The sequence below is a fragment of the Argopecten irradians genome, chromosome 4 (genome assembly GCF_041381155.1).
Source record: "Argopecten irradians isolate NY chromosome 4, Ai_NY, whole genome shotgun sequence".
Lineage (NCBI taxonomy): Eukaryota > Metazoa > Mollusca > Bivalvia > Pectinida > Pectinidae > Argopecten > Argopecten irradians.
In genome coordinates, this window is record NC_091137.1 from 21,395,327 (window position 1) to 21,422,081 (window position 26,755).

At 33.7% G+C, this 26,755-nt stretch overlaps 2 protein-coding genes across 6 annotated transcripts; one reads left to right on the plus strand and one right to left on the minus strand.

Annotated features, from left to right (window-relative positions):
* Nucleotides 1–747: 747 nt before the first annotated feature.
* LOC138320933 (NXPE family member 3-like) lies at nucleotides 748–16,437 on the minus strand. 2 transcript variants are annotated; one of them, XM_069264249.1, is made up of 4 exons: nucleotides 16,312–16,437; nucleotides 11,606–12,283; nucleotides 11,194–11,243; nucleotides 748–3,893 (listed from the first exon to the last, which is right to left on the minus strand). In XM_069264249.1, the coding sequence occupies exons 2-4, from the start codon at nucleotides 12,220–12,222 to the stop codon at nucleotides 3,103–3,105; spliced, it is 1,458 nt and encodes a 485-aa protein (XP_069120350.1). In that variant the 5' UTR covers nucleotides 12,223–12,283; nucleotides 16,312–16,437; the 3' UTR covers nucleotides 748–3,102. The 2 variants fall into 2 exon arrangements, with proteins under 2 accessions (XP_069120350.1, XP_069120348.1); XM_069264247.1 differs by lacking the exon at nucleotides 16,312–16,437 and adding an exon at nucleotides 15,440–15,613.
* Nucleotides 6,332–26,494, plus strand: LOC138320934 (uncharacterized). Of its 4 annotated transcripts, none has more exons than XR_011208263.1 (5): nucleotides 6,332–6,433; nucleotides 23,014–23,259; nucleotides 23,962–24,060; nucleotides 25,077–25,269; nucleotides 26,312–26,494. XR_011208263.1 is itself a non-coding variant. In XM_069264250.1 (5 exons), the coding sequence occupies exons 1-4, from the start codon at nucleotides 16,628–16,630 to the stop codon at nucleotides 25,230–25,232; spliced, it is 555 nt and encodes a 184-aa protein (XP_069120351.1). In that variant the 5' UTR covers nucleotides 16,575–16,627; the 3' UTR covers nucleotides 25,233–25,269; nucleotides 26,312–26,494. The 4 variants fall into 4 exon arrangements, 2 of the variants coding, with proteins under 2 accessions (XP_069120351.1, XP_069120352.1); XR_011208264.1 differs by having other exon boundaries at nucleotides 6,403–6,418; XM_069264250.1 differs by lacking the exon at nucleotides 6,332–6,433 and adding an exon at nucleotides 16,575–16,681.
* Nucleotides 26,495–26,755: the final 261 nt, after the last annotated feature.

Below are 26,755 nucleotides of genomic sequence, written 5' to 3' on the forward strand. Positions count from 1 at the left end.
ATGTGCACGAAATATGCACTTATCTGCCCTACTACTAGAGATTTATTGGACACAAAGAAAGTGCGGCTTTGCTACCACAGTTAAAGCTTCCGATAATTTCTTTACCTTTTTCAATTGCGTATTTTTCTTCCAAATGATGAGCAGAGCTTGATAATAGTTCAATTGTTTCATATTGTACATATCCCCAAAATATGTTGATGCATGATTTCCCCAAAATTATTATCTCTTCACTGTATAGAAATTACGATGGGTAATGACCAACTGATACATTAACATTGAGACAAGAATCCTAATTAGCACAAGCATAATAGGTACAGGTAAATCAAACAGAGAACAATGTGAGACTGGGGTATAGGGATAGAAATGTAATTAATTTTCAATTATCATTCTATTATATTTATTTAATATTTTACAGTCAAATTGTCTTTTTTTTTCGACGTTAAGAAACTTGCAGTAAACCAGCTATTGCATGATTTCTCGTCCTTCGGGATATATTGAAAGCCATTCAATGAACTTTTCTTACTGACTCTATGTACATTTGACTACCGTACAATGACCCTACCTATGTCAATAGTAATCACGCTACCTTCACATGTGCCATGTAAAAATAAGCACCAATACCGGACGGTCCGTAGTTAATAAGACGGCGATTAGAAATATAAAATTATAAAATTATATAAATAAAAGGATGTGCGAAGGTTTTGATTTTGTTATGCTGTGTAAGAAAAGCAAACACAAATAAAAATATTCTCAGATTACAACAAATCTTTAATATGTTTGATTTATTGGAAAACACGGCAATATTTAGTCATAAAAACCATATACATAAACCGATACAAACATAAATTGTCGTCCATGGTTAATGTTGATATAAAATGTTTAGCATTTTATTTCAATTGTATCAAATTAATGTATATACAATGTTCATACCGAATCATTGGCCCTACCAAAAGCTACCAAAATATTAAGTAACAAGTGTATAGCAAGTGTTCTCATGAAGGGGATGCTTTTAACATTAGAATCAAAATTAACAGGATTGTTAACTTGCGCTATATGCGTAATTTCTGTACCCATGCATGTATGTTAAAACTAAATATTTAGTGTACATGCGTGAAAATATAAGAAAACATATTTTTGTGAGGAAATGAAAACAATTGTTTGGAAATGAAAATGTGTGTAAGCTAGATGAAAATGATGATTGAATATGAAGATCATAGCTTGTGCGGTGTTAATAAATTAATGAAGCTATAAATCGAGTACTGCGTGAATGAATGTGGTTTGAAGATGTGATAATGACTTGAGGATGTATGGAATGGTGTTGATGGAGATAGGTATTAAAAAATAATGATAACATATATAAATCCGCAAATTTCAATACATCAAAAATACACTGTCAAAAAACAAAAGAAAAAATTGTGAGGATATATTATTTCTGCATGTATATAAGAAAATCTATTAATTCCTACTGATTATAACATAGTACACGTCATTTATGTAAATCAGTTGAGTATATTGTCAAACACATACATAAGGCGAAATGATACGAAAAAATACACACCTTTAGCTTCAAAGAATTCAATAAAATAAATTTAGAATAAAAATGAATAAAGGTAGTTTCTAATTCATCATAGTTAATCAAATACCAGTCTCGGCATTTAACAACCATTCCACTTAACACACCATTTCTCCTAACACGAGGGTGTCATATTTCTGTTATTGAGTCCCTAGATATGGAGAATGTAACAAAGATAGTAGTGTCGTATGAACTCCGACATATCTAGACCTTTCAGCCATGTACTGACTCGTATATTCATTCTAAATATTCATCGAAAACATTTAATACTACGCTAAAATTATTTTCTGTACATTGTTGTCGATATTCCATGACCTGGCAGTACAGTTAGATTGCTATTTAATGCTAGCAAACTATTTCATTTGTGTTATATACATTCTGAAGACATAAATAAATATATGTATACAATGTATATAAGCGTACTGTAAAATAATAAACATTACTCAGAATGCTGAAATTAAAGCCTGCTTGCGTGGATTTCAAAACGAAGATTGTGAACACTGGTTTTTTCACATTGTCCTTTACACGTCATCCCATGACGGCTCCTTTTTAATTCTAATTTGGTACTTGATAATGATTTACCACTGACAATAAAAACATATTTACATGGCTCTGAAAGACGTGAAATTAAATTGATATTGATAAAACTTTATCTGATAAAGTTCAGTGCTTTGTCATGGGTACCAATTGATTTCGTTGAATATCTTGCAAAATTATCCTAATCTATATGTAATGATAAATACTAGTATACTTTTTTACGGCATGTTTATCGATATTTAGCTTGGTGTACTTACAACATCATCATCATTTGATACAATAGTAATCGACATTAATTCACATATATTAGTGTAATGTACTGTAAACATTAAAAGGAGAGGGCATGTATAGGCATGTTGTAAGTTGCCCAATTGTCCCCATTTTCTTTTACACACAACAATAACATTTTCTGAAATGAAATATATATCTAGTTTACAGGGAAACACATTTACTAGTCCGCTAAACCTGCCTGTATTATTTGTTTGTTTTAGATATAGTTTAGGCAAAACAAAGCCTAATAAAATAGACGGGTTTAGCGGACTTACCAGCATGGGAATTGTTAACGTGACGCTACCCAAATTGGTACACTTTTTGAAAATATTTGTTAAAATTTTCTAACTTGTGCTTGAACCCAGGTTTTTTCATTTAACATTACACAAATAGACGCCTTTAGTTTAAATCTAATGATTACTTGTCAGCAGTGCATATATTTGTAAATAGAGAACTTAGCATGTTTATTTAAATCGTAAACTGAGAATTCTGCTTCAAATCTATTTAAAGTGTATGGATTTGGGTAGCGTACCAGTTTGGATAGTGCCACGTTATATATCGTTTGATTTAACACCGATTCTCCGTCCTCTATATGGTGATTCATACAAAATGGCAGTTGAAAGTCACATTGTTGGTAGGTTTTTTTTTCTCTCAATATTTTTTAGAATTATTGACGATGCAACCTGTTATGAAAACATAACAATTATACATAGCTTTATCTACTACTTACAAATAAAGGAAAAGAATAAGCTGATCATTTGAATATTATATGGAGGATATGCCGGATGGTTGTGAATGTTTTCATTGCCTACCGTAGCATCCCATTGGTCAATAAAGTAAACTTTATTTTGTAAATCTTGAAACTCCTCGTGTAATATTTGTATATAAAGTAATCCCATGTAATCAATAGGCTCCAGAAAGGTAAAGTAGGTATAGGCATGGGGACCTTTGATAAATATTCGGGAGTCAGGGGAACGTTTCAAAAGTCGAATTATGGCCAATTTAGCACTTCTGACATGTTCCCTGTATTTATATGGAGTTGTTCTGGCCAAATGGCTAAACCAATGCAACATAAGTATAACTGGTTTATCCCCGGGCATAGAATCTATTCTGAATGCAACAGATCGCATGTTGTTTTTATTTTGTTCATAACTAAAGAATGGAATTCCATGTGGTGTCCAATATAACGCCAATGATTCTGAAGCATTTTCAGCTTCAGAAAACTTATGCCAAGCTTTGTCCTTTATTTCCTTACGGCCGACTAATATCCGCAAGTCTAGCAGATCTGCTATCTTTGTGAACCAATTTCGTATAGTAGAATCGCCCGTCATAAGTAATGGGCGGTCTCTTAGACACCGGGCGTAAGCTGTTCTGTTCCAAGGCATTGATGCTTTACAGACAAGCGAACGATATTCACCGTTAAAGTAGTAGCCTGTTGGATGGCGTGGTTTCCACGTGACGTCGCTGTTGAGACCAAAGCATGGCCTCTCTGTGTCCAATACAGTACCAGGATCTGAGAATATAAAGACAGTGTAATCTTTAAACTGTAGCTTAATTAGCATCTCCGCGTGACACATATTTTAATATCTAAAATATTTGTAATACTGATAAATTAGCTTTTTTCAAAAACAAATAGTTCTAAATGAGTAATAATCAAATATATACGTAATTTCCCACAAAAAGTAATGATTGTTATCAAATTATTAAACTCAAATTCCTTTATTTTCAAATTTTGAAAAGACATAAGTTTTAGCCTTAGTTGGTTTCAGCATAAAAACAAGCCCCATTTAGGTCAGGGGATCAAAACTAGTCGCATTTAGGTCAGGGGATCAAAACTAGCCCTATTTATGTTAGGGTATAAAAAAATTGCAACATTTATGTTAGGGAATAAAAACTAGCCCCATTCATGTTAGGGGATAAAAAAATAGACTCATTTATGTTAGGGATAAAAAACAGCCAAATTTATGTTATGGAATAAAACCTAGCCCCATTTATGTAAGGGAATAAAAACTAGCCCCATTTATTTTAGGGAATAAAAACTAGCCCCATTTAGGTAAGGGAATAAAAACAAGTCCCATTTAGGTTAGGGAATAAAAAAAACTAGCCCCATTTAGCGTCGGAGATAAAATAAGCCTCATTTAGGTTAGGGGATAAATTAGCCTTGTTTAGGTAAGGCGATAAAATTAGCCTCATTTAGATTATGAGATAAAAATTAACCCCATATAAGTTAGGAGATAAAATTAGCATCATTTAGGTTAGGAGATAAAGGTTAACCTCATTTAGGTTAAGGGATAAAAACGAGCCCCATTTAGGTTAGGAAATAAAATTAGCATCATGTATGTAAGGAAATAAAATTAGCCGCATTTAGGTTAGGAAATTAAAAATTAGCCTCATAAAGTTAGGAGATAAAATTATCCTCATTTAGTTCATAAGATAAAATAGCCTCATTTAATAAGGAGATAAAAATTAGCCCCATTTAGGTTGAGAGATAAAAACTAGCCCCATGTGTTAGGAGATAAAGATTAGCCTCATTTAGGTTAGTGCATAAAGTTAGCCCCATTTAGGTAAGGAGATAAAATCAGCCTGATTTAGGTTAGGGGATGATAATTAGAATTAGCCTCATTTTTTTTAGAAGATAAAAACTAGCCCCATTCAGGTAATGAGATACAATAAGCCCCATTTAGGTTAGGAGATAAAAATAATCCTAATTTAGATTAGGAGATAAAATCAGCCTCATTTACTTTAGCAGATGAAATAAGCCTCTTTGAGTTTAGAAGATCAAAATTAGCCTCAATTAGTTTAGCAGATACAATTAGCATCATGCAAGTTAGGGGATGAAAATTAGCCTCATTTAGTGTAGGAGATAAAATTAGCCTCATTTAGGTAAGGGATAAAAACTAGCCCCATCTAGGTTAGGGGAAAAAATTACCCTATTTTGTATTTGGGAATAAAAATTTGCCCCATTTAGGTAAGGAGATAAAATAAGCCTCATTTAGGTTAGGAGATGAAATTAGCTTCATATAGGTTAGGGGATAAAAGTAAGCCTCATTTAGGTTAGTGGATAAAATCAGCCTTATTTAGGTTAAGAGATAAAGTTAGCCTCATTTAGATTAGAAGATAAAAAAAATAGCCTCATTTAGGTTAGGGAATAAAAACAAGCCTCATTTTGTTTAGAAGATAAAATTAGCCTCATTTAGGTTAGTGGATAAAATTAGCCCCATTTAGTTTAGCAGATAAAATCAACCTCATTTAGTTTAGCAGATAAAATTAGCCTCATTAAGTTGAGCAGATAGAATTAGCCTCATTTAGGTAAGGAGATAAAAATTAGCCTCATTTAGGTTAGGGAATAAAAATTAGCCTCATTTAGGCTAGGGAATAAAAATTAGCCTCATTTAAGTTAGCAGATAAAATTAGCCTCATTTAGGTTAGGGAATAAAATATAGCCTCAATTTGGTCAGGAGATAAAAATTAGCCTTGTTTAGGTAAGGAAATCTAATAAGCCTCATTTAGGTAAGGGGATAAAAATTAGCCTCATTTACTAAACAACATAACCATTGATGTTGTTTTCCGTGTTGTTGTGTTGTGTTGCACACCGCATTTTTAATGTACATAACGTGATACGGCACGTTTTAATTAGATTTGATTACAAACGTTAACCCACGTCAATAAGACACATAAAGACAGGTTTTTAAAAAACAATATACTGAGATAAAAAATATAAAATCGACTGAAATATTAGAATGAAAGAAAGCGCGGCGTCTGGTATTTAAATGTGGACACAAAGACCTGTTCTACCTTCAATATTAACTTGACTTTTTATAGATTGTCACGTTACTGACCTCGGCTATACAAAGGAAGTGGTTACCAAATTTATGTTTAGCAATGGGACTCGTTTAAACAAGTGTCACAATACGGCTTTGTCAATGTAGACGATCAGCGGCGTAGCTAGGTTTGGAAGGACCTGCATGCTTGGGGTGCAGGGGGCGATATAACGCCCCCTGCTCAGGGTCCAGGGGCGAAGCCCCCCAGAAGCTGACGGTAAATTCTAATAATGTAATAACTATTTTTTTATAATTCTTTTATTTTTAAATCATATTGGTATTACAATTAATCATCTATATTTAATATAATTTAATTCAATATGTTTTTTATGCGATCACCTTTTCACACATACCTTTGTATATCTACACATACACAATCATACATATATACATCCTTACATACACACACAGACACACACACATATGCACACATATATACACACACACCTACATACATACACACACACTTACATATATACATAAACACACAATTATTCACACCCTTACATACATTATATATACCCAAACATACATGTACAAAGTAAATACATAATTCACATTTTAAAATACAGTTTTACATACATTTATAAGAGGCACCACTCCATAGGCATACACACAAAAACACCCTCACACCGTCATACAGAAAACTTTTAAAGTAAATACTTGTGATTCCTTAAACATACTCTTACACTCAGCCTAGCACACTCACAGTTATAATAATTCTCTTGACAAAACAATGAAAACAAATTTTTAATATTAATAAATTTAGAGGAGAAAGAAAAAAGAAGAGAAAAAAAAGTAAAAGGATGAGGAAAATGAGAAGTAGAGAAAATAGAGAAAAGGTGCACAGGAAAGTTGTTAGAAATGTATTTGTTTGAGATGTGGCTAGTAACATCACAGATGTTTCGGATATTAGGTAATAAGGAAACTGTCAGATAGCTTTGACAATTATATGTCAAGGTGGATAAGATTTATCCACTTACTCCAGGTATTGGCAAATTTTGTTTTTAAACTGTCATTCTGTTCATTTGATATACATTTTAGTGTGTTGTAATACTCTTTTATATTGTTTACCAATGCATGAACATTTAAAGATTTATTAAAACATCTGGTCCTATAAATATATTGTTTAATAATAAGAATTATAACATTATCAACAGCAGTATTTAAACCATTGTTCGTAAGTCCAAAGATAAAAGACGGCTTATTTACTGCAAACGGAATGTAAAGTACGTCTAAAAGAGTCTCAAACTTTTGTAACATATTTTGCACCTCTTGGCACTCCCACATTAAATGTATTATTGTTTCTCTTTCGGAGTTAGAAAGTGTGCATATAGGACTGCGCACAACACCATATTTAAATAAACTAAAACTAGAGTTTGTAATTAGAATATAGTGGGATAGACGATATTGGAGCCATTGAAGTTTCGTATTTTTAGTTATTTTATACGGAATATTGAAAATTTTGCTCCATTCTCCGTCAGGAAATTCAAATTGTTCTTGCCATTTGATTTTACCTGTGGCTACAGTAGTTGTTTTATTAAAAAAACATTATAAAAGAGTTTAGAGTCCTTAAAACTTTGGAGTATAGGTACTATGTTTGGAGGTAAAAATGGACGAATTGGATCGCCTTGACGACAAGAATTTGACTTCAAAAAAGAAGATAAATTCCCACCTTGATTAATTGTAGATGTGACATTATTGTGTAAAGTATTAAACCATCTTAGAATGTCATTGCCAAATCCCCCCAAAAAAATCAAGACTTTTCTAATACAATTCCAAAGGCTTTTTCGAAGTCTACCATCAGGATCATGCTAGGAATATCATTATCTTCTGTAAATTTCATAGTATCGTAAAGTAAACGTGTGTTCTCGCCAATATACCTCCCTGATAAAAAAAACCTGTCTGATCATGATTTATTAGTTTATTTAAAACACTTTTCATTCTGTACGCTATCACACCAGAAGCAATTTTAAAAGTTATGTTTAGTAATGAGATTGGACGCCAATTTCCTTAAAAAATGTCGAGGCTTATCACCTTTTGGTATACAAGTAATTACACCCTGACGCTGGGTAACTGATAATTCTTCTTTTAAGAAACCAAAACTCAAAGAACGTACTACATTTTCATAGATTGTCTCGTTACTGACCTCGGCTATACAAAGGAAGTGGTTACCATATTTATGTTTAGCAATGGAACTCGTTTAAACAAGTGTCACAATACGGCTTTGTCAATATAGACAAATCGGTTGCTCTTGCTCGTGGTACCAAAAAGGTTTATTATACCCGCTGTACTTGCTAAACAATTATGAAGTAGGCTGCAATATTGGAACACAACTCACTTTGACAGTCGTTTCATTTAACGTGACATATTTACGTATGTGGTGTGTAATCGCTATGTAATGTTACCAAAGAACTTTTCGTATAAACGTTATTTTGACGCGCATCAATATATTAACGGTGAATGAGATCGAGGTTCTGATTCGACAAATTATACATTTCTTATTTCATTATTCATGATTTATAAATTACATGCAGCTCATACCCAAAGACACAAATCTAACGAATATTAAATGTTTGAAATAGCTATTTCTGTTGTACTCCAATTTCCTGCAAAGTCTGAAACTATTGGCTTTCGTTTTATTCAATAACGTCAATTCTACCACAATAGGCGGTGTTGATCAACTCTCATGATATTGGATAAACACTGCAGCTGTTGATTAACAATTTGTTGATACCATTTGTTTATACCACACGTGGTATAAACTCTGTATGCATTCTGATTGGCTGACACGGTGAACTTTGACCGAACTACTTATTTCTCAGTATCACGTCATCATCGTTGAATGACGTCAATCTATGTTGTCATCGCCGCTTGACGTCCAAAACAGCTGTTGGAAAGCGTATGCATCGTGGTCGTTGTGTCAAAATACGTGACGTTTTCATACATGTTAAATTGATCTTATGTCCTAATAATACATCATGACGGACACGAATTTCACTGAGGAGTTTCATATATTTAACGTGTATGAAACCAACTTGATCTTGATGGAAATGGCTTGGTGATTATTTGGCGGGAAATAGACGATGACGTGTCATCCGAATGCTTTTACATTTCTACTTGTAGTCCGAAATTGAGTTTTATTTTCTGGAAGCAACTATGAAGATTCGAATTCAATTAGACGTCAAATGAGTATTATTTGACTCTAAAGATGTTCCCAATTAGAAGAATTTGATATCGACGGATTCTTTATCAAACGATGACTTTTGATTACTGATTAGTATCTTTTTGCTGATGAAAATATTTCTACACCTTATTTGTATATTTCGGTAAATACACGTTACCGTATCCCCGCCGTATTTCTATCGGCTAAAACGAATATGATTGTGGTAGAAACAGGTCACACTACTCGTGGTTGTTGAATATTGAATTTATTCCACACGAGTGAGTTATTTTTTAAAAGTTAAAAAAGACACGAGCTTTCATAAGACACTCGCAAAAGCTCGCGTCTTTTGTAACTTTTAAAAAATAACTCATTCGTGTGGAATGAATTCAATATTCAACAACCACGAATTATGTAACCTCTATTTAAATCATTTGGTTGAAATATGAAACAAAAAGCTTGTAATATGTAAACACAAGATATTTTGTTGTTGTACACTGATGAAGGGTTTATTAGTTCAACGTCCTGATAACAGCCAAGGTCATGTAAGTACGTGTCAGGTTTGTTTGTTGGAAAAAGCCTGCGTACTCGGAGAAAAACCACCGCAAAGCGGTCAGTACCTTGCAACTCTCCCACATGGGATTCGAACCCGCATTTCAGAGATGTAGGGCTTGTGGTAATATGTCGCGACATCTTAACCACTCGGCCATCGCGGCTGATGTTTGAACTTACGCACGTCATTTATAATATCAAGAATAAACCATACGCCAGTGAACAAATAACATCGGTCTCTAATTTTTTAAATTATAATATTATATAACCTATTCTAATCAATAGACCATTAAAACTGATTTTTTGTCCACACTGTCGATGTAAAATTGTACATGTATATAAATACTCAAACATGGATATCGTCAATAGTCATAATACATTATGTTAGGCCTTTTGGTAACACTACGTTGTTTGAAATATGATTTGTTGGTCTAACGAGATGTCAACGTCATTGAAATAGCCATAATAAATTATCATAATATATTTCAACGTTATGAAGTATAAGAGAGTTATTAAATAAAACGGAAAGGCAATAGTTAGAGAACAGCAAAACAGAGTCCAAAAGGACAAAGACTCGATAGAAACATCGAAAGGAAATCTTAAAATCATCCAAAGAGATATCAGAAAAAAGACTGCCATTAGTTCTACAATTATGGAACATGTACGGTAAATAACCAAGTGCGTAATGACAAGAAAAGGACAAACAGAACTGGTAGTCGACAACTTGAAGCCTATGGTGTTGTTTTTGTGCAGGTATTACACAATGTTAGAAGGAATATGACTATGTATCGTATTATTATGCTGCAAGAGACCCTTTTCTCCAATACTTCACAGGGATATCCCGCGGTTTCTAGGAAAAAAAGATACCTCTATCTTACACAGGGGGGTGTAAGACAGCTCACACGCGCTAGACAATAACGTGACGTCATCAATACATGCCGCATAACTGCGTTGCGCATTTTAGATGACGTCATCAATTTTGACGCATAACGACGTTCCTGCGATTATGGCGAGATGAAAAAGCTGGAAACCAAGTGGAATTTCATCATTTTTTTCTACTAAGTATGGGAGAAAAAGAATCAAACATGGGTCTGTGAAGTGGACAGGGATATCTTAACCCACGTGAAAGATTTTGGCCGTCAACCCTCGGTTGATCGGCCAAAATATTTCACGAGGGTTGAGATATCCCTGTCCGCTTCTCAGACCCATGTAAGATTCTATTAATATTGTATAGCCTATATCCTATAGATGCATGTAATAAGAATGAATAAACTTACCCGGAAGTACTTTTACTGTAGATATGTTCTTCTGGAAGTATTTATAGTGCCTGTAATGCCAAATATATATGGAATGTAATATGTACATATACAATCAAATAATTTAAGGAACTTTTCGCGCACGAACCGAATTGATGGCTAGACATTTATGATCATTAGCACACAAAGATCACATCATAAAAAATATGATACATCACAAAAATATATATATATTCAATATCATTACTAGTATATTAATATTTACGTTATGATTTCTATCAAAAAAAATTCACAAAAATGTTTCAAATGAAACTTCCCCTTGCTAGTCTTACTAAATAATTTTATAAATGTAAATTTTAAACAAGTAGATGTCTGGCATTATAAAGATAATCATAACTGTCATCATTTCATACCAAATTTTAAGAATTCTTACAGAAATAAGGATAGCTGGTCCTTATTACATGGGTGTTCATCAATTGTTCGTTCGTACACAATCCAATCTTCACAGCTCATGTTCGTTGGTTTGCCACAGAAGAAAGACATGTCATAATTCTGTGCTGTAAAATCACAATACTCACTTACGCCGGGGATTCTGGGTACTATACTACACAACGTAGACTCTGTAACATTTTCTTTTCCAAAACCTGCTTTTAAGAAAGTTATTAAACCATATTTATGTACGATATTCATGAAAATCCCTATGTGCTCTTTGGTATTTGCTATGGAAAACATCACCTCTGGATTACCAGCCCACATAGCTTTAACAATCCCTGTGTATGAACCGTCACCATGATCGATCACATGACCGGAAACAGATGCTTTGTGGGAAGGTTCTCGAAGCCATAACCTCAGCACGTCCCCTCCTCGTGTTAACGGTTCATTCCTCCCGTTGTACAAGATTATATCCACTATCACGTCCTCTCCTAGTTTAACCACAGATTTCCTTATACGGATAAATGATGTTGAAATATTCACTAGGGACAGAAAATCTGTAAAATCTGTGATTTCCAGGTATGACTTGACTGGACGCAGAGCCCCTAACGCTGGCATGGAAGAAAGTAACTTTGTTTCATATTTAGTCTTTATACTGGGCAGTTCAGCATCACTAAACCTGGAAATATATATATATAAAAAAAATGATGTCTTTAAAGTTTCTTATAGTTTTAAAACACATTTTACTGTAAACCAACTTTCTTTCGCGAACGATTTATTTTCGCGAATTTACCTTGATCGCGTAATACGCGAAAGTATATCTCTGCGAAATAACATCTAAGACCATTTGTGCACAATTAAATTAAAGAAGTATCTCAATTCAATTTTAAATCCGCATGCTTAATCTCGGCGAAAATGTTTTGAAACGGAAATCGCGAAATTTAGTGAACGCGAAAGTTGGTTTACAGTAACTTGAAACAACAGCGTATTTTTGGAAAATGTATTTTTATGTTTAACTTGATATTTTGTTTATTATTAATTTCGGATTTTTTATACTTGAAATGACCTTATTTAGGACATTAAGGCCAATTGACAAACCAAAAACGTAGAAAAATGGCACTTTGCGCTTATCGGTAATCATATTTTAACTTGTCATTTAACATGTTTGTTCTATCGTGCGATGACTTGATTTTCAATTAGGTTCCTGAAATGTTATAAATGTACAATTTATGGAATATTTTTGTATTAATATCTTTTCATATTATAGAGGGTACAACCCGAACATCCACGTAAACCTGGAGGACCATGCACAGCAGTAGAATGGGTTTTTTCTGATAATGAAATGCAAAGGTGATCCCACCTAATATGATATATTGTTTAAATATGGGGTATATATGATACACACTCGATAAGTATTTAGATGCATGCATGCATACATGCAAATTCATGTTTACAAGTCATGCATTTTACTTATATGTTTTGTCAACGTGTGCGTTGATATTTTGTTATGACTACATTATGCATGTAAATTGTGTGCGCGCTGCATATCCTTTGGACGGCCGTAACGTATTTATGCGTAATTATTCATTTGCCCCATTTCATGCACCCTTCTGGAGCCCCACTGAGACCGTTGAAAACTAAATACTAGTTTTTTGAAAAGGAGATGTTCATCCCTATACAGCATGTCAATATCGATTCGGTCATTGCATTAGTGACGTCACAAATCACCTTTGAACATGCCCAAATAAGTCAAAAATTGAGGTCTGAAATCCGGCCGTCGAAAGGATATACAGAAAAACTCAAAATCGGCTAGAAACTTATTTTCATTTCATAAAATGTGTCTACACAATGTTTTATTATGATTTCGACTCGAAAACCGGGAGATTTTCCATATTCCGGACATCACTATATCAAGCATAGTTACAAGTCTGTCATGCGAACATAACCAGTTCTTTTATTATAATTTAGTTGTGAGGGATTACTAAGCACGTGACTGGTATCAAGGCTACTTGGCATTATTATAATTAATCAATGAGATAAAAGATTTATTGCTATGATGATGCACAACATGCATTATATGCTCGCTGTTAATGATACATTAACTGTTCGACATTCATTTTGATATTCCTTGCAATTATTACCTGTATTCTTTTAAGGATTCAATCTTGCTTTGGTCGATTTCATGGGGTGGTGAATTTAGTTCCTCTATGAACTGAAACCCCCGAATAATGCCAAATCAGTAAATCAAGAAATTTGACACCCGCGAAATTTATGCAGCACAATTACCGCTTCATGTTCTCACATGACAGTACTTATTAACACGATCTAGCAGATTTTCTACAATACTGAAAGAATTTAATTTTTAAAAATGTCAATAAATAAAAAATGAAAGTAAAATATTCAATTAAGACAGACTCTAGAGATTTTATTACTTATTTACTGGTTTCTGATGCTCCAAAATGTCAGCAGAGAAAAGGAAGGATGTCCATCATCACAGAAAAGTATATACACTGTAGATGTAAGTGGCCATATCACGTCATGAAATAAGATCCTGCCTGAGCCTGTTCAGAATTATTATGGGGTAAAATGGAGAGAGTCAAATTACCATTTCCCCTATTTTCACAAGATAATATTTAGGGTAATTTCTTCATTGTTTCGATGCTATTTTTCTAAAATGTGAAAAACAATGCATTTGAAATATTAAAAAAAATCTTATTGTTAATAATAGGTCTATAATTCCAATTTCATTCCTGTTTCATTATTCAATACATCTGTAAGAATAATGCAATAATTATACGATTTCTAACAGATATATTTTGCAATATAAACTTGATAATTTGACATTGATATCCCAAAATACAAAGAAATATGGTCATATTTACTGCAATGTAAGTTATCTTTATTAGATCTGCCAGAAAATATAATAGGTCTTGTGGAAGATAAAATAAGTTGAACTGCTGCTCCTTGAACAGTTATAATACTTGTTTTACTGGAGACTATATACGTTTTGGCATTTACTTTGCCTAATAATATAGATTTTAGATTTATATCAAAAACTGATTACTATACATTGTAATGTCAAATATCAAATTCCAATTGTTAGAAACCCTCCCCCCACCCCTCACCCTTGTCTATTGGGTTTTATTTTATTTGTTTATTCCATATTTTACCCTCTCATAAATCATAATGGTCTTCGACCAAACCTTAAATGAATTGAAAATGCTTATCGGTGACAGCCACCAGAGGGCCAGCATTGACACCCCTCCTTTTTGAACTTAAAATAGCAGTCTTTGAATGATATTATAGTGGAGATTTAAATAGTATCTGTCATTTCAAACAGACACGTATTGGTTTCGCACACCAAATGGAAAATACTGATACATTTAAACTATAAGTGAAATTATGGTTTAAACAAGTAACACAAACTCTTTGAGCGTTATCAACAACATCTACCAGTTCTTCTCTTTTGTTATGTCATGAAAAAACTCCAAATTTCTGATATACTATTATTTTATGTGTTTTCTACTTAGTTTTCTATAAACTAGTCACTCGTGTAAAACTGTAAAACGAGGAAAATATTTCTGATATATGACTGTTTTACATAAAAGATACTGATTTCCTGAAGTAAATGTTATCAATTAAACATAATTATTTAAATGATGATAAAATCGATGCCTGGTCAGATAAATATGATATAATTAACCATTAATTAAAGAATACTAATATGCTATGTTGATAAATATTGATTAGTGAAAAGTGAAATCTATTATTGTCGATAACAAACCCGTCCAACCAGTGTAGAATTTTATCTAAAATTAACATTTTGATTACATACCTTGGAAGGAAAAACTGAATCCATATTAAAACTATTACGGTACAACAAATTAAGATCCTCCGAAAACAAACAGACTCGGACACAGACATTTTATACAGCCTAGGCCGTGTGTTAGCCGATCACGTTTCGTTAGGTAAACAAGCCTCCGACAATGTGGAGAGAGGGGCCGGGCCGGTATATTATATATAATTAGTGTTCATGACAAGTTCTATTTATAAGTTTGCATTAATCAATTTCGATGTCAGCAATTTACGTTTTGATTTGTTCGAAATTCTTAAATAAATGGGAAGTAAGTTTTCATACGATAAATTGTAAAACATAAGTTAATGCATTTGATTGAGATAAGTCAAAGTAAATATAATCATAAAACTGACGTCATGTCTGTCGCTAAGCTACCGAGTACTCTTTTTACAATAAGCTTCGAATCGATACGGCACAGCCCACAGCCAAATCCCACACTACACTTCAACATAATATGCGTGTGTTGTGAAAGGACTAGATCATAGGTTTGAACTAGAAATATGTCTGTTAGACATTAAGTGCTCGCTAACTACTTCCTAACCTTTATTTCCAGTATGAAATAATCCTCGGTAACAGGTGTCCCCGTGTACATAGCACTTTCGCTCATTATCTCTGGGACTATTGCAAGGAGATGGTTTACACCCTTGGTGTATTATAATAGATACATTCCTTTACTTCATCAGAACTTTGAATGTGAAATACCTTTGAACTTTGTTAAGTGTGTTCTTTGTTACATAGAAGCGTGTTTATTATTATATAGATATTGATACGATAGACTCAAGACTTGATTCGCTGTTCAAAATAGTCGTCCGCTAGAACACTGTCTAGTCTCTGTGCACATGGTGACTCACCTGTGCCACGCTTGAACGCCTTTCTGGGGTACATTAGATCTAGAGCTCAGACACCCAGACTGATATTTTATATTGTCTTTTTTTTTTTTGTTTCACTCGTATGATAATGCGCTTCACAATGCGTCTATATTTATCGACTATTTGAACCTTTTTAATACATCATCGGTGAGGTGCTTGGATTTCTTGAGCGATACAAGCGTTTGTATGTTTATACGCTTCCAGTTCCATAATCCTTTATCGACTATTTAACCTTAATGCACATTGGTGTACAAAATCGGCGAGGTGCTTGAATATATAGAGAGTTGCAAGCGTTTTTATGATTATACGCTTCCAGTTCCAAACGTATTTTTGTGATAAGTGTTTAATCCAGGTACGTTCTTGATTACTGACAATTGCATATGTAAATCGTTGCAAAAGAGTTAATATTTAATTTATGTTTATGAAATCATAAGCTGTGTATGTAACCATAAGCCAAAGACCAACAGAATATAGTTATTCAATACGTAGATCTCACTTCCGGTATTTCATGCGCACTAGGCATAACGGATGTACACAGACTCTACACACGACAAGGAAAACAATAGGGCGAGCGTACTCTGCTCGCCCTAAAAATAAATGAAAAATCTTCTGCTAGGGGAACATTATAATATAATCTTAGTGTCGTACAAATATACATGATCTCCACATTAACTATGGTACGTATGCTCGATATGTATTTAGCATGATAGCCATCGAAGTAAAACTATTATAGTGTTATACGAATATATTACACTATACGTATTCGCCACAATTACTCTACCCTTTAAAACCAAGCTAGTGAATTAATTATCCTAACTCTATCAATTTTACTTGACATTAGATAGTACGTACCCGGCCTCTGATACTTTTCGGCAAAAGACTACTGACAGTATTGTAGCTATGGATAGCCAAGCTAGTGTTTCCCACAGCCCCGATTAGCATGGCGCCGCGCCGTGCCCTTTTTACCTGACGCCATGCCCCTATGACATAACGCCGTGCCCTGTTTGTCCCCAGTACACTTCTACTAAACTACCAAAATACCAGGTAGTGGCTTGATAATTAAGTAAACAAAAGAAGTGTGACCACTCTCTGACCCCCTGACGAAATAACATCCCAGTGGCCCTAATCTAGCAGCCCTTGGGCTACATTTTCCACATAATTGGCATTTGTGGTGTCTATTGGTTTTCGTGGGTCAGGTCTGTGTTTTTACGTAAGCTGAAGTTCAAGCAGCCGCGATCGGCAGCCTAGAAAAATCTAACAATCAGCTGGACCTTTCAATAAGTTTTATGACTAGGCCCCCAGCTAGCGAGCATTACTTCCAAAACAAATTACTGCTTACAAAACTGTACAAAATTATTTACTCACGTTCATTTTGAATATGTTACAAGAATAGCACTGCCTTCTATATCGGATGGATGTCACAAGATTTGCAATCGTAATGGCCGCCATTTTGGGCGTACGTATTGTAATAGTAGAGGCCGGAGGTATACGAATTGGTTCCCATGTATTGTAGTGGAGCACTGCCTCCGAAATTCACTCGGGCACTTTTTTACTTTTTTGAAGGTTTTAAAAATGAAAAACGGTATTATTTTTTTAAAGAAGAGAATTTCGGTGTGATTTATTTTTAGCTACAATATATGCTTAATCGCCTATGAAAATTATTAATAGCAAATGTAATTATAATAAATCAAAATTAAAAAGAAACTTTTACTCTCTATCATATGTAAATTTGAAAATATTTTTGCATACTACTCTAACATAATATCTGTATTTTTTCTTAATTTCAGTGCTTGTGTAAATTTTAGAAACATCTATTTTTATTAATTGTGACCTGGAACGGATTATTATGAATCCTGTTAATTGGGAGCTTTTGTCATGTGCATTAATTTTTAAACATATTTTTAATATTTAAATAAAGATTATCGGTTAAGATAAAGGTAATTGGATTGGACGATGGCGTACACCCCAAAGGCTCTCATTTTCTGTTGCATTCCACTTTTTTCTTTACCAACATTCTTTTAGGACAAATATAAATGAGGACTTTCTTAGAAGGCATTTGCGTAGCCGTTCAAGTAGTGATCATGTAATCATAGTCATGAATCATATACCGGCAGATTCAAAAAATTTTGTAAAATCATTTTTTTCATGGAGAACCGAAGGGCATGACATATAGTCCAGATCTATTACTCATAGCAATCACCCAGAGAGTTTAAAGCTTTTAAATTACTTATTAAGGATATCGAGATTAAATAAACAACAGGACATTGAATTTTAATGACAATAAATTATCTAATATATTGGGATTTTATCGGTTTTTTTTTCTTGGTTTTTTTTCTTTTTGGAAAAATATAATACTTTGAAGGGATCTGATGGTTACCTTTTAAGGCGATGGACGATAAAACCTAAACTTTAAACGAAAAAAAATATGTTATTATTCCATTGTGCCTGGATACAAGTATGTTCACTGCATGTTGTACCACAAAATGTGGAGGAAATGGAGCTTCTCTTACTAGCACTCTAACACTCATATGTGGATACTATACATGTAAATGGGACTGTAATTTGATACACATCTTATACTTACCCAGCTAGTAAATAAAGACAGGAACAAACCGTGTTCGACATCTTGGATGGTAAATTGTCCTGCGTTAAGCCGGGTGCCTTTTACTTTCTTGTGTCCAAATTTGTCTGATTTCCACTAAGTTCTTTATCTAGATGATCACTCTGACCCACTGACCCACATGTGACTTGATAGTTGTACGCCTTGGGCTATTTTCTACCCGGGGATTTAGTGTCACTTTATTACTAACCTGAAGTCATCGGACTAGAAAACAATCAGCTTCAATAGAAGTTTTAAATTTTATTCCCAAACAAATACTGCGCTTACAACCTGTAGACATATAAGGCCTTTATAACGACACAATTACACATGTAATGGTGTAATGACTACAATGGATACGAAGTTTTTACGTAAAGTTACTACGAATCATAATCAATGATAAGGTAATCCGTGGATCTTCGTATTATTTATAACCACAACAATCTCAAATACATATATTGACCAGATAAGCACAACTCTAATTATGACAATCGAGATTTGAATGCTGTCATCGACATATTAAATTGAAAATATTTCCACATACTACTTAAAAAAAAACCTTATCAAAAGACTTAGCTTAATATATGTAACTTTGAACTTTCATTTTAACTATTTCTCAGAACCATGTCTTGATGATATATTATATCATATCATTACAGTATTTTTAATATTGTAAAATAAAGATATATAATTAAAATAAAGGTAATTGGATTGAAAAAAGGGAATACATTTTGAATTTTCCCATTTTTTTTAATTAATATAAATGAAATTTAGATCTTTATTGTGAATCAATCATAGTCATGATCATAAAAATGACCTGCCAGATTACAATTTTCAAAATCAATTTTTTTCACTCAGAATAATTAAATAGATTGTCCTGATATTACTTAGCAACACACAGAGAGTTTAAAAGCATTTAAATGATATTAAGTTGCAAACCAGAATTTAAAAAAACTAACAAGACAGTTTTAAAGATTTCCCCCTTGTTTGGAAGTCGTCGATATAACCTTTGTGCCCCATCTGATGGTTATTTATTGTGGTCAAGGGTGCCCTTTTTCAAAACCGGTTGGTCAGCCACCATGCCCTTTTTTTCCTGGGGAAACACTACAAGCACACTAACACTCATATGTGGATACTATACATGTAAATGGACTGTAATTTGATACACATTATACTTACCCAGCTAGTAAATAAAGACGGAACAACGTGTTCGACATCTTGGATGTAAATTGTCCTTTCGGTGCCTTTTACTTTCTTGTGTAAATTTGTCTTTCCACTAAGTTTTTATCTAGATGATCACTCATGTGACTTGATAGTTGTACAACCCTACCCGGGGATTTATTTGAATGCTGTCCGACTTTTCAAGACTTGTTCCTTATCAAAGACTTAGCATATATGAACTTTGAACTTCAGTAACTATTTCTCAGAACCATGTCTTGATCTAGTTTAGTCGTGGACAGATCTAGACGGAGCTATAACCATCATGTTGATTCTAGTAATTACAGCTTTACTGGGACTTGCTACGGTGAGTACTGTCAGTGTGTTGCATGTTAATGAGGCTAGTGTACTTTGAATTCGTTTGACCCTATAATTAAGTATTGTTGTCCCTTCGACAGTTATTATATGTAGATGATGACACCTAACCAGACACGTACAAATTAAATAGGAACCAATATGTTAAAATGTTGAAATGTTCAGTGAAGCCAGTTTTTACACATACACCCGAAGCCAATTAATACATAAAACTAAATTTCCACATTCCTTATGAAAAATAAAGCAAAAATAATGACAAATCCCATGCTTTAAAAGAATTTTAATTGAAACCGTTGATATTTCTGATCGTACAACTATACGATTAAGCAGATCTGACCCATATGATTTGCTCAGACTACAAATAAATACTTGTTAGCTACTAATTACTTTTCCATATGATGATGATCTAAAAGAGTAAGATATACATGTATAACCAAAAGGTAGCTGTAACCAAAAGTTACTGTTTACTCAACTGGGGCAGGTTCGAGCTCGGCCTGCAACATGTAGTCCCAACGATGTGAGAGCTAGTTTTCGCATTGCACATTGATATTGATTTTTAACTTGTACACGTTTAAAATAGCTCGGAAGTATCCGAACTGTTCCGATCTAATCTGATCTATACGGCTATTGCCGAAATTGACCACCGTGATATGGCTCTAGAGGTTCCGATCTATACGGGAATCGCCGATGTCGGTCATGTGATGCATCTCGGTTTTCCGATGTTACCCGAAAGTTTGAAACATGGCGTTGGCTGTGGCGGTTCTTTTCAAAACGTGTGATATTTCATGCGACATTTACCACTATGTCAATAGTATATTGGTGCTTTCATGGATCTGAACCATCACATATAAGTATTCATATAAGCATCCATATTCACACATTGTATGTTTATGTGAGCTTGTGATGGTGAAAATTACAAGAAATACAACTGTAAGTTCCTTTGTAAATAAAAATTTCAATGCACTCGTTTAAAAATGCTACACCGCCTACAGAGCATAAATAAGATTTACTGTTTAGACAATGAATGGTGTTTAATTGTGTATATAAAAGTCAAATCAATATTTTTTGCAATCAGTACTTAATTTATTCCATAAAGTGATTTTTTCTGACTTTTGTATTGAAGTAAGAAAAGTTCAAACTTTTCAATTATGGTAAAAGTGTGAGGTAAGAAACTTTTGTTACTGAAGAAAATTCAACAAATCCACCTGCTGCTATTCTATCTAGATATAACTGCCATTCATCGGCGTTGTAACATCTGCAACTAAATTGCCCCCTTCACCCTTTCAATCTGACTGTTTGGCAAACAGTCTATAAACAGATTACCGATTATGGTATTTGAATTTATTGGGTATTTTAAGGGATTTGAATTTAAAACCCTTAAAATACCAAATAAATTCAAATACCTGTAAATTCAAATTTATTAGAAATACCCAATAACGTCAAATACCTGCAGCTTCATTAGCCTTAATCCTGTGTCAACAATGAAATAATGTAAACACTGTCAAGATTTCTTGCATGAGTGTTGTGTCTTCTTAGGAACTCTTGTCCTTTTTATAGTGATATCTCAATGAAGTATGCCGCCAAAGTACACACCATCCGGTACACGGTACATATCATTTCATCATATAGTTAAAGGCTAATGAAGCAGCGTGCTGAAAACTATATTTGCAAGGTTCTACCAAATCTAGATAGCCATGGTAAACTTAGCCCAACCATTCGAAAGTAACATTGCTGAATTACAGAGCAAGAATAGTCAAGTCTTTGATATTTGTGTAATAGATATCGTTCTAGATGGTCACTAAGTAAATGGAACAGCGAACGAAAGGACACGATTTACTATCAATAGTATTGTGTTTAATTAACACAAGTGGCAAAGAGAGAATCCCGACCTCGACCTTACAATTGCCATTTTCTTATCGTAGTTGTATAACATTTCTACATAAATGACGAAACAATACAATTCTAAACTTAGGTTACTGTCCGGCCTTGAAGTCATGTTTCTCTATGTTATGACAATAAGTATTGACAGTAAATGTTGACATCTCTCTTTTGACCGATATCATTTGGTCAGTAGTGATTTTATACAAATAAACATATATATGTACATATCTTCGACCTTGATTTCTTCATTGATGACCTATACAGACAAATCCATCCACCTGAATACCATACATACAATCATGAAATGGTACCATCTGTGTATATTTGCATTTAATCAGTGAATACAATCAACTGATTTGCAGATGAACATGTTTTCAATGATGAAGAGACATTATCATTCTTTTATTATTTCACAGTGACCTATCGTGTTGTTATTTAACAATGATCTCTGTTTTCTTTTAGGAATATGAAGTGAAATATAATGTCAAGCAGGTCGTGTGATCGAAGGTCGCATGGTGAAATTACCAGATACTGACTGTAGGTCGGTAGTTTTCTATGAGGACTCCGGTTAACATTACTCCATAGTCCTGGCACATTCTTTATCAATTGATAGTGTTTTTAATATGATGTCAATAAACTTAACCGAACTAAACCAGCTTATATGATGACAGGCCAATACGACACCACGGACGACAACAGCGCCACCCACGTGGTACGAGACCAGAACGACGAAAAGGACGACAATGCGACCCCACTACACCGGGATACATAGCACACATAAACCCTTCCACCACACTACGCTACACCACGGCCACCACCACACCACGCTACACCACGGCCATCAACATACCACCCAGCCTCCCATGGCCAACTCCAACGAATTCGATACCGCCACCTTCTACTACGACGCCCTATCTGTAAGTTATAATGTAGCAAGGATCACATATTAATGATGTTTACACACGTTAACAGCAAGCATTGTTAATATTAACGCTTACTGTAACATCACTTATATTGAGAATTACGCTCATGTAATAACAACGATGGTTTTTACACTCATACATTGATGTTTACACTTATGAATATAACACACAATATTGATGTTTAAACTCATGTTTTAACATACAATATTGATATTTACACTCATATATATAACACAATATTGATGTTTACACTCATGTTTATAACACACAATATTGATGTTTACACTCATGTTTAAAATACATTATTGATATTTACACATTTTACACTCATATATGTCTTTATAACACACAATATTGATGTTTACACTCATGTTTATAACACACAATATTGATGTTTACACTCATGTTTAAAATACATTATTGATATTTACACTCATGTTTATAACCCACACAATATTGATGTTTACACTCATGTTTATAACACACAATATTGATGTTTACACTCATGTTTATAACACACAGTATTGGTGTTTACACTCATGTTTGTATCACACAGTATTGATGTTTTTCACTCATGTCTATAACACACAATATTGATGTTTACACACATGTTTGTAACACACAATATTGATGTTTACACTCATGTTTATAACACACAATACTTCAAGATTGTAATGTTTCCCTTGATGCTCTCAGCATACAATGGTGATGCACTTGGGAACTTGCTACCTGATGAAACTTTCTTCAACCCAGCAACACTTAGTTCACACGCAGCATGGGCTTAAGACCATAGAGGTAAGCTGAATTATCATTTTCATTGAGGTCAGAAGTTCTACAAAACAATTACTCCAGACAATAGAGCATTCAATAGTAACAGTTATATAAAAAAGATGATTTTATACACAATGTAGCTCAATTTGGTGAAGTTATTATATTTTTCATCAAAATACAGCTATGATTAAATTGAACTTCAAGGATGTAAGGTGTATTCATATTGCAAGCTTACTGTACTAAGTTATACTTAAACAATTGATCAATATATCTGCTTAACTTTTTTTTTTACATTTTCAAAGAAAGTTGCCGAATTAAACAATGAAATTACCGTTTATCGATGAAATAAATTTGATAAGCAATTATTGGTAGATATACTAATCCTCACCTTCGATTTGCAGAAACTTTTGGTCAGCCAGATCTTTACACACAGATTTTGTGAAATGGCCATTTTTTTAGCTTTTCTCAAACTTGTTACCATACAAACATAACGGAGCCTTCGAGCTGCTCAAAAGTTTTCTATATTGTCCCGTTAACCAGACAATATCTACACAGGGGTTTTGAAGGATGACAAATGAAATAATATAGTTGTTTTTATAAAACACATCATATGATTGCAATGTTCAATAAGAAAATTTGTGTAAGGATCATTGGTCAGTAACGGGAGTATACGTTAGCCATTGGCTTACTGATCAAGCTAATTAGGGGCTATTATCTATAGGTGAAAAAACCTTTTGTTGTTCTCTTTTTATTATACTTTTGTATCCAAAATTATACACTATACAAATATTGACTTTTTGTAGGTTAATACGAGGAATTGTTAAACCTGAGAAAGGTGATATTCCTCGAGGCCTTCAGTCAAAGTCACGGAGGCCAAAACACCTTAAACCTGTAAATCACTTCTTGTCAAGTTCTAGAGATCTGATATTGAACCTGTATGCTGAAATAAAGGGCTACGAAGTTTGTTAATATGAATGACCCTGAATATGATTGCTTACTGGTGAAAATCTCGTCAAATTGTCCAATGTCTTTGTTTACAGTACATGCTTATGAGGAGTGTCATCAATGGCCAGAGGACTACCCTGACGCACGAACAGGTTGTGTCCATGAGTGTACACTTGTCACACATGTGTCCAGCTAAAAACAACTTTTTAGTCCACGGTGGATTCCATCACACCACAACTACCAGACCATAAAAACCGACTATATCTGAGGTCATTGACGTCATTTCCGGTAAGATATACGGACACAATTTATGAAATTATTTTGTATTATTTCATCGGGCCATCAACTACTTAGCTAGTGTACCAATGTTAGTGTATAACACTCTAATTAAGATGTGAATACTGTACGGTGCATATTATATTATATACCTATATAGTGGGTCTTACTGGTTAAAGATGCTCCTAAGCTGACAAAGCATAACAATTTCCATCATTTGATTGTTTACTGGTCTCGTGTATATATTCATATATGTCCCATTAACACTTACATATCTCATTTGTTTTGGGTTTGGTGTATGCGCAATCGGTACCTCATTCCGTAGAGAGCAAAGTGTTATGGATATTTTTCGGGATACAATAAATTATTTCAAATATTTTTATTCTGGAATAAAATAAAAAGATTGAACTTTTCAATGATGGCTAAAGTGTAAACTACATAATGTAGGTAACTTTTGTTACTTTAAAAACTGTAGAATTGTCTGCTTCTGTTTGTAAAGGATAAAAATTAATAAATCGTCTGCTTCTGTTTGTAATTGATAGAAATTACTGTTTGTCGGCGATGGAGCATCTTTAATTACATTTAATCTTACTGTACAATGTAATCTATGTTTTAATCACAATTGGGTTGTTTATCAGATGTTGACAATATCAATGAAAATTTATCTGAAAAATGTTTTTCTGTCCAATTCCTCGTTGTCATCGGATCATGTTTAACACGTGATAAGAGCTGCAACTCTTGGAACCATGACTTTGAATTGTTCCTTAACAACACCATGTTGATGAGATGTTTTAGTATGTAGTGGAGTATTAATCATTTAGAAATGGGGGGAAATCTCATTCGGTTCACCTTTAATTCCCTTCTCCGGCTTACAAAAATATTCAAGATAGCAATAATCTCGCATTCAATCAGAACAAGGCATGGAATATTTATTCAGGACACGAGTAAATTGTAAGATTCTGCTGTTAAAGGGGTGAATACTATTACATTTATTGTTTATGTTTATCAACAATGATTGTTAATTTGTTATTTTGTCAATGATTTTTTTTTTCAGTAATGGTTGACAGAAGCCTTCGGAAGTTGAATTTGTTGATATTGTATGAGTCTGTATTATGCATCGTCGGTTACCCACGTTAATCTGCCTATGTTCTATATAAACGGAGCGTAGTGGAGTTTAGACACTGGGTTTCCGAGGGTGGTATTATGTTTATTTTGAGTATATCTGTGTTATCCTGCATTTGTGGTGTTGTGTTATTTGTTGTTAGATCATGCTAAATGCAGTCCTATTAAGACAATCTGTTGTCACCAGTATATCTGAAGTAACACGACAGTGGTGTGGTCGTAAGGAGGCGGTCATTCTACGCTTCGCATTCACACAGTATTAAGACTTTCGAAGCAAAAATATGACAAATTATCAAATTATGCGAAATTGTGTTTTAAATGTTCTGATATAATTCTCTCTGGTCTTTATTTTGTCACATAATCTGTCTGATATCCA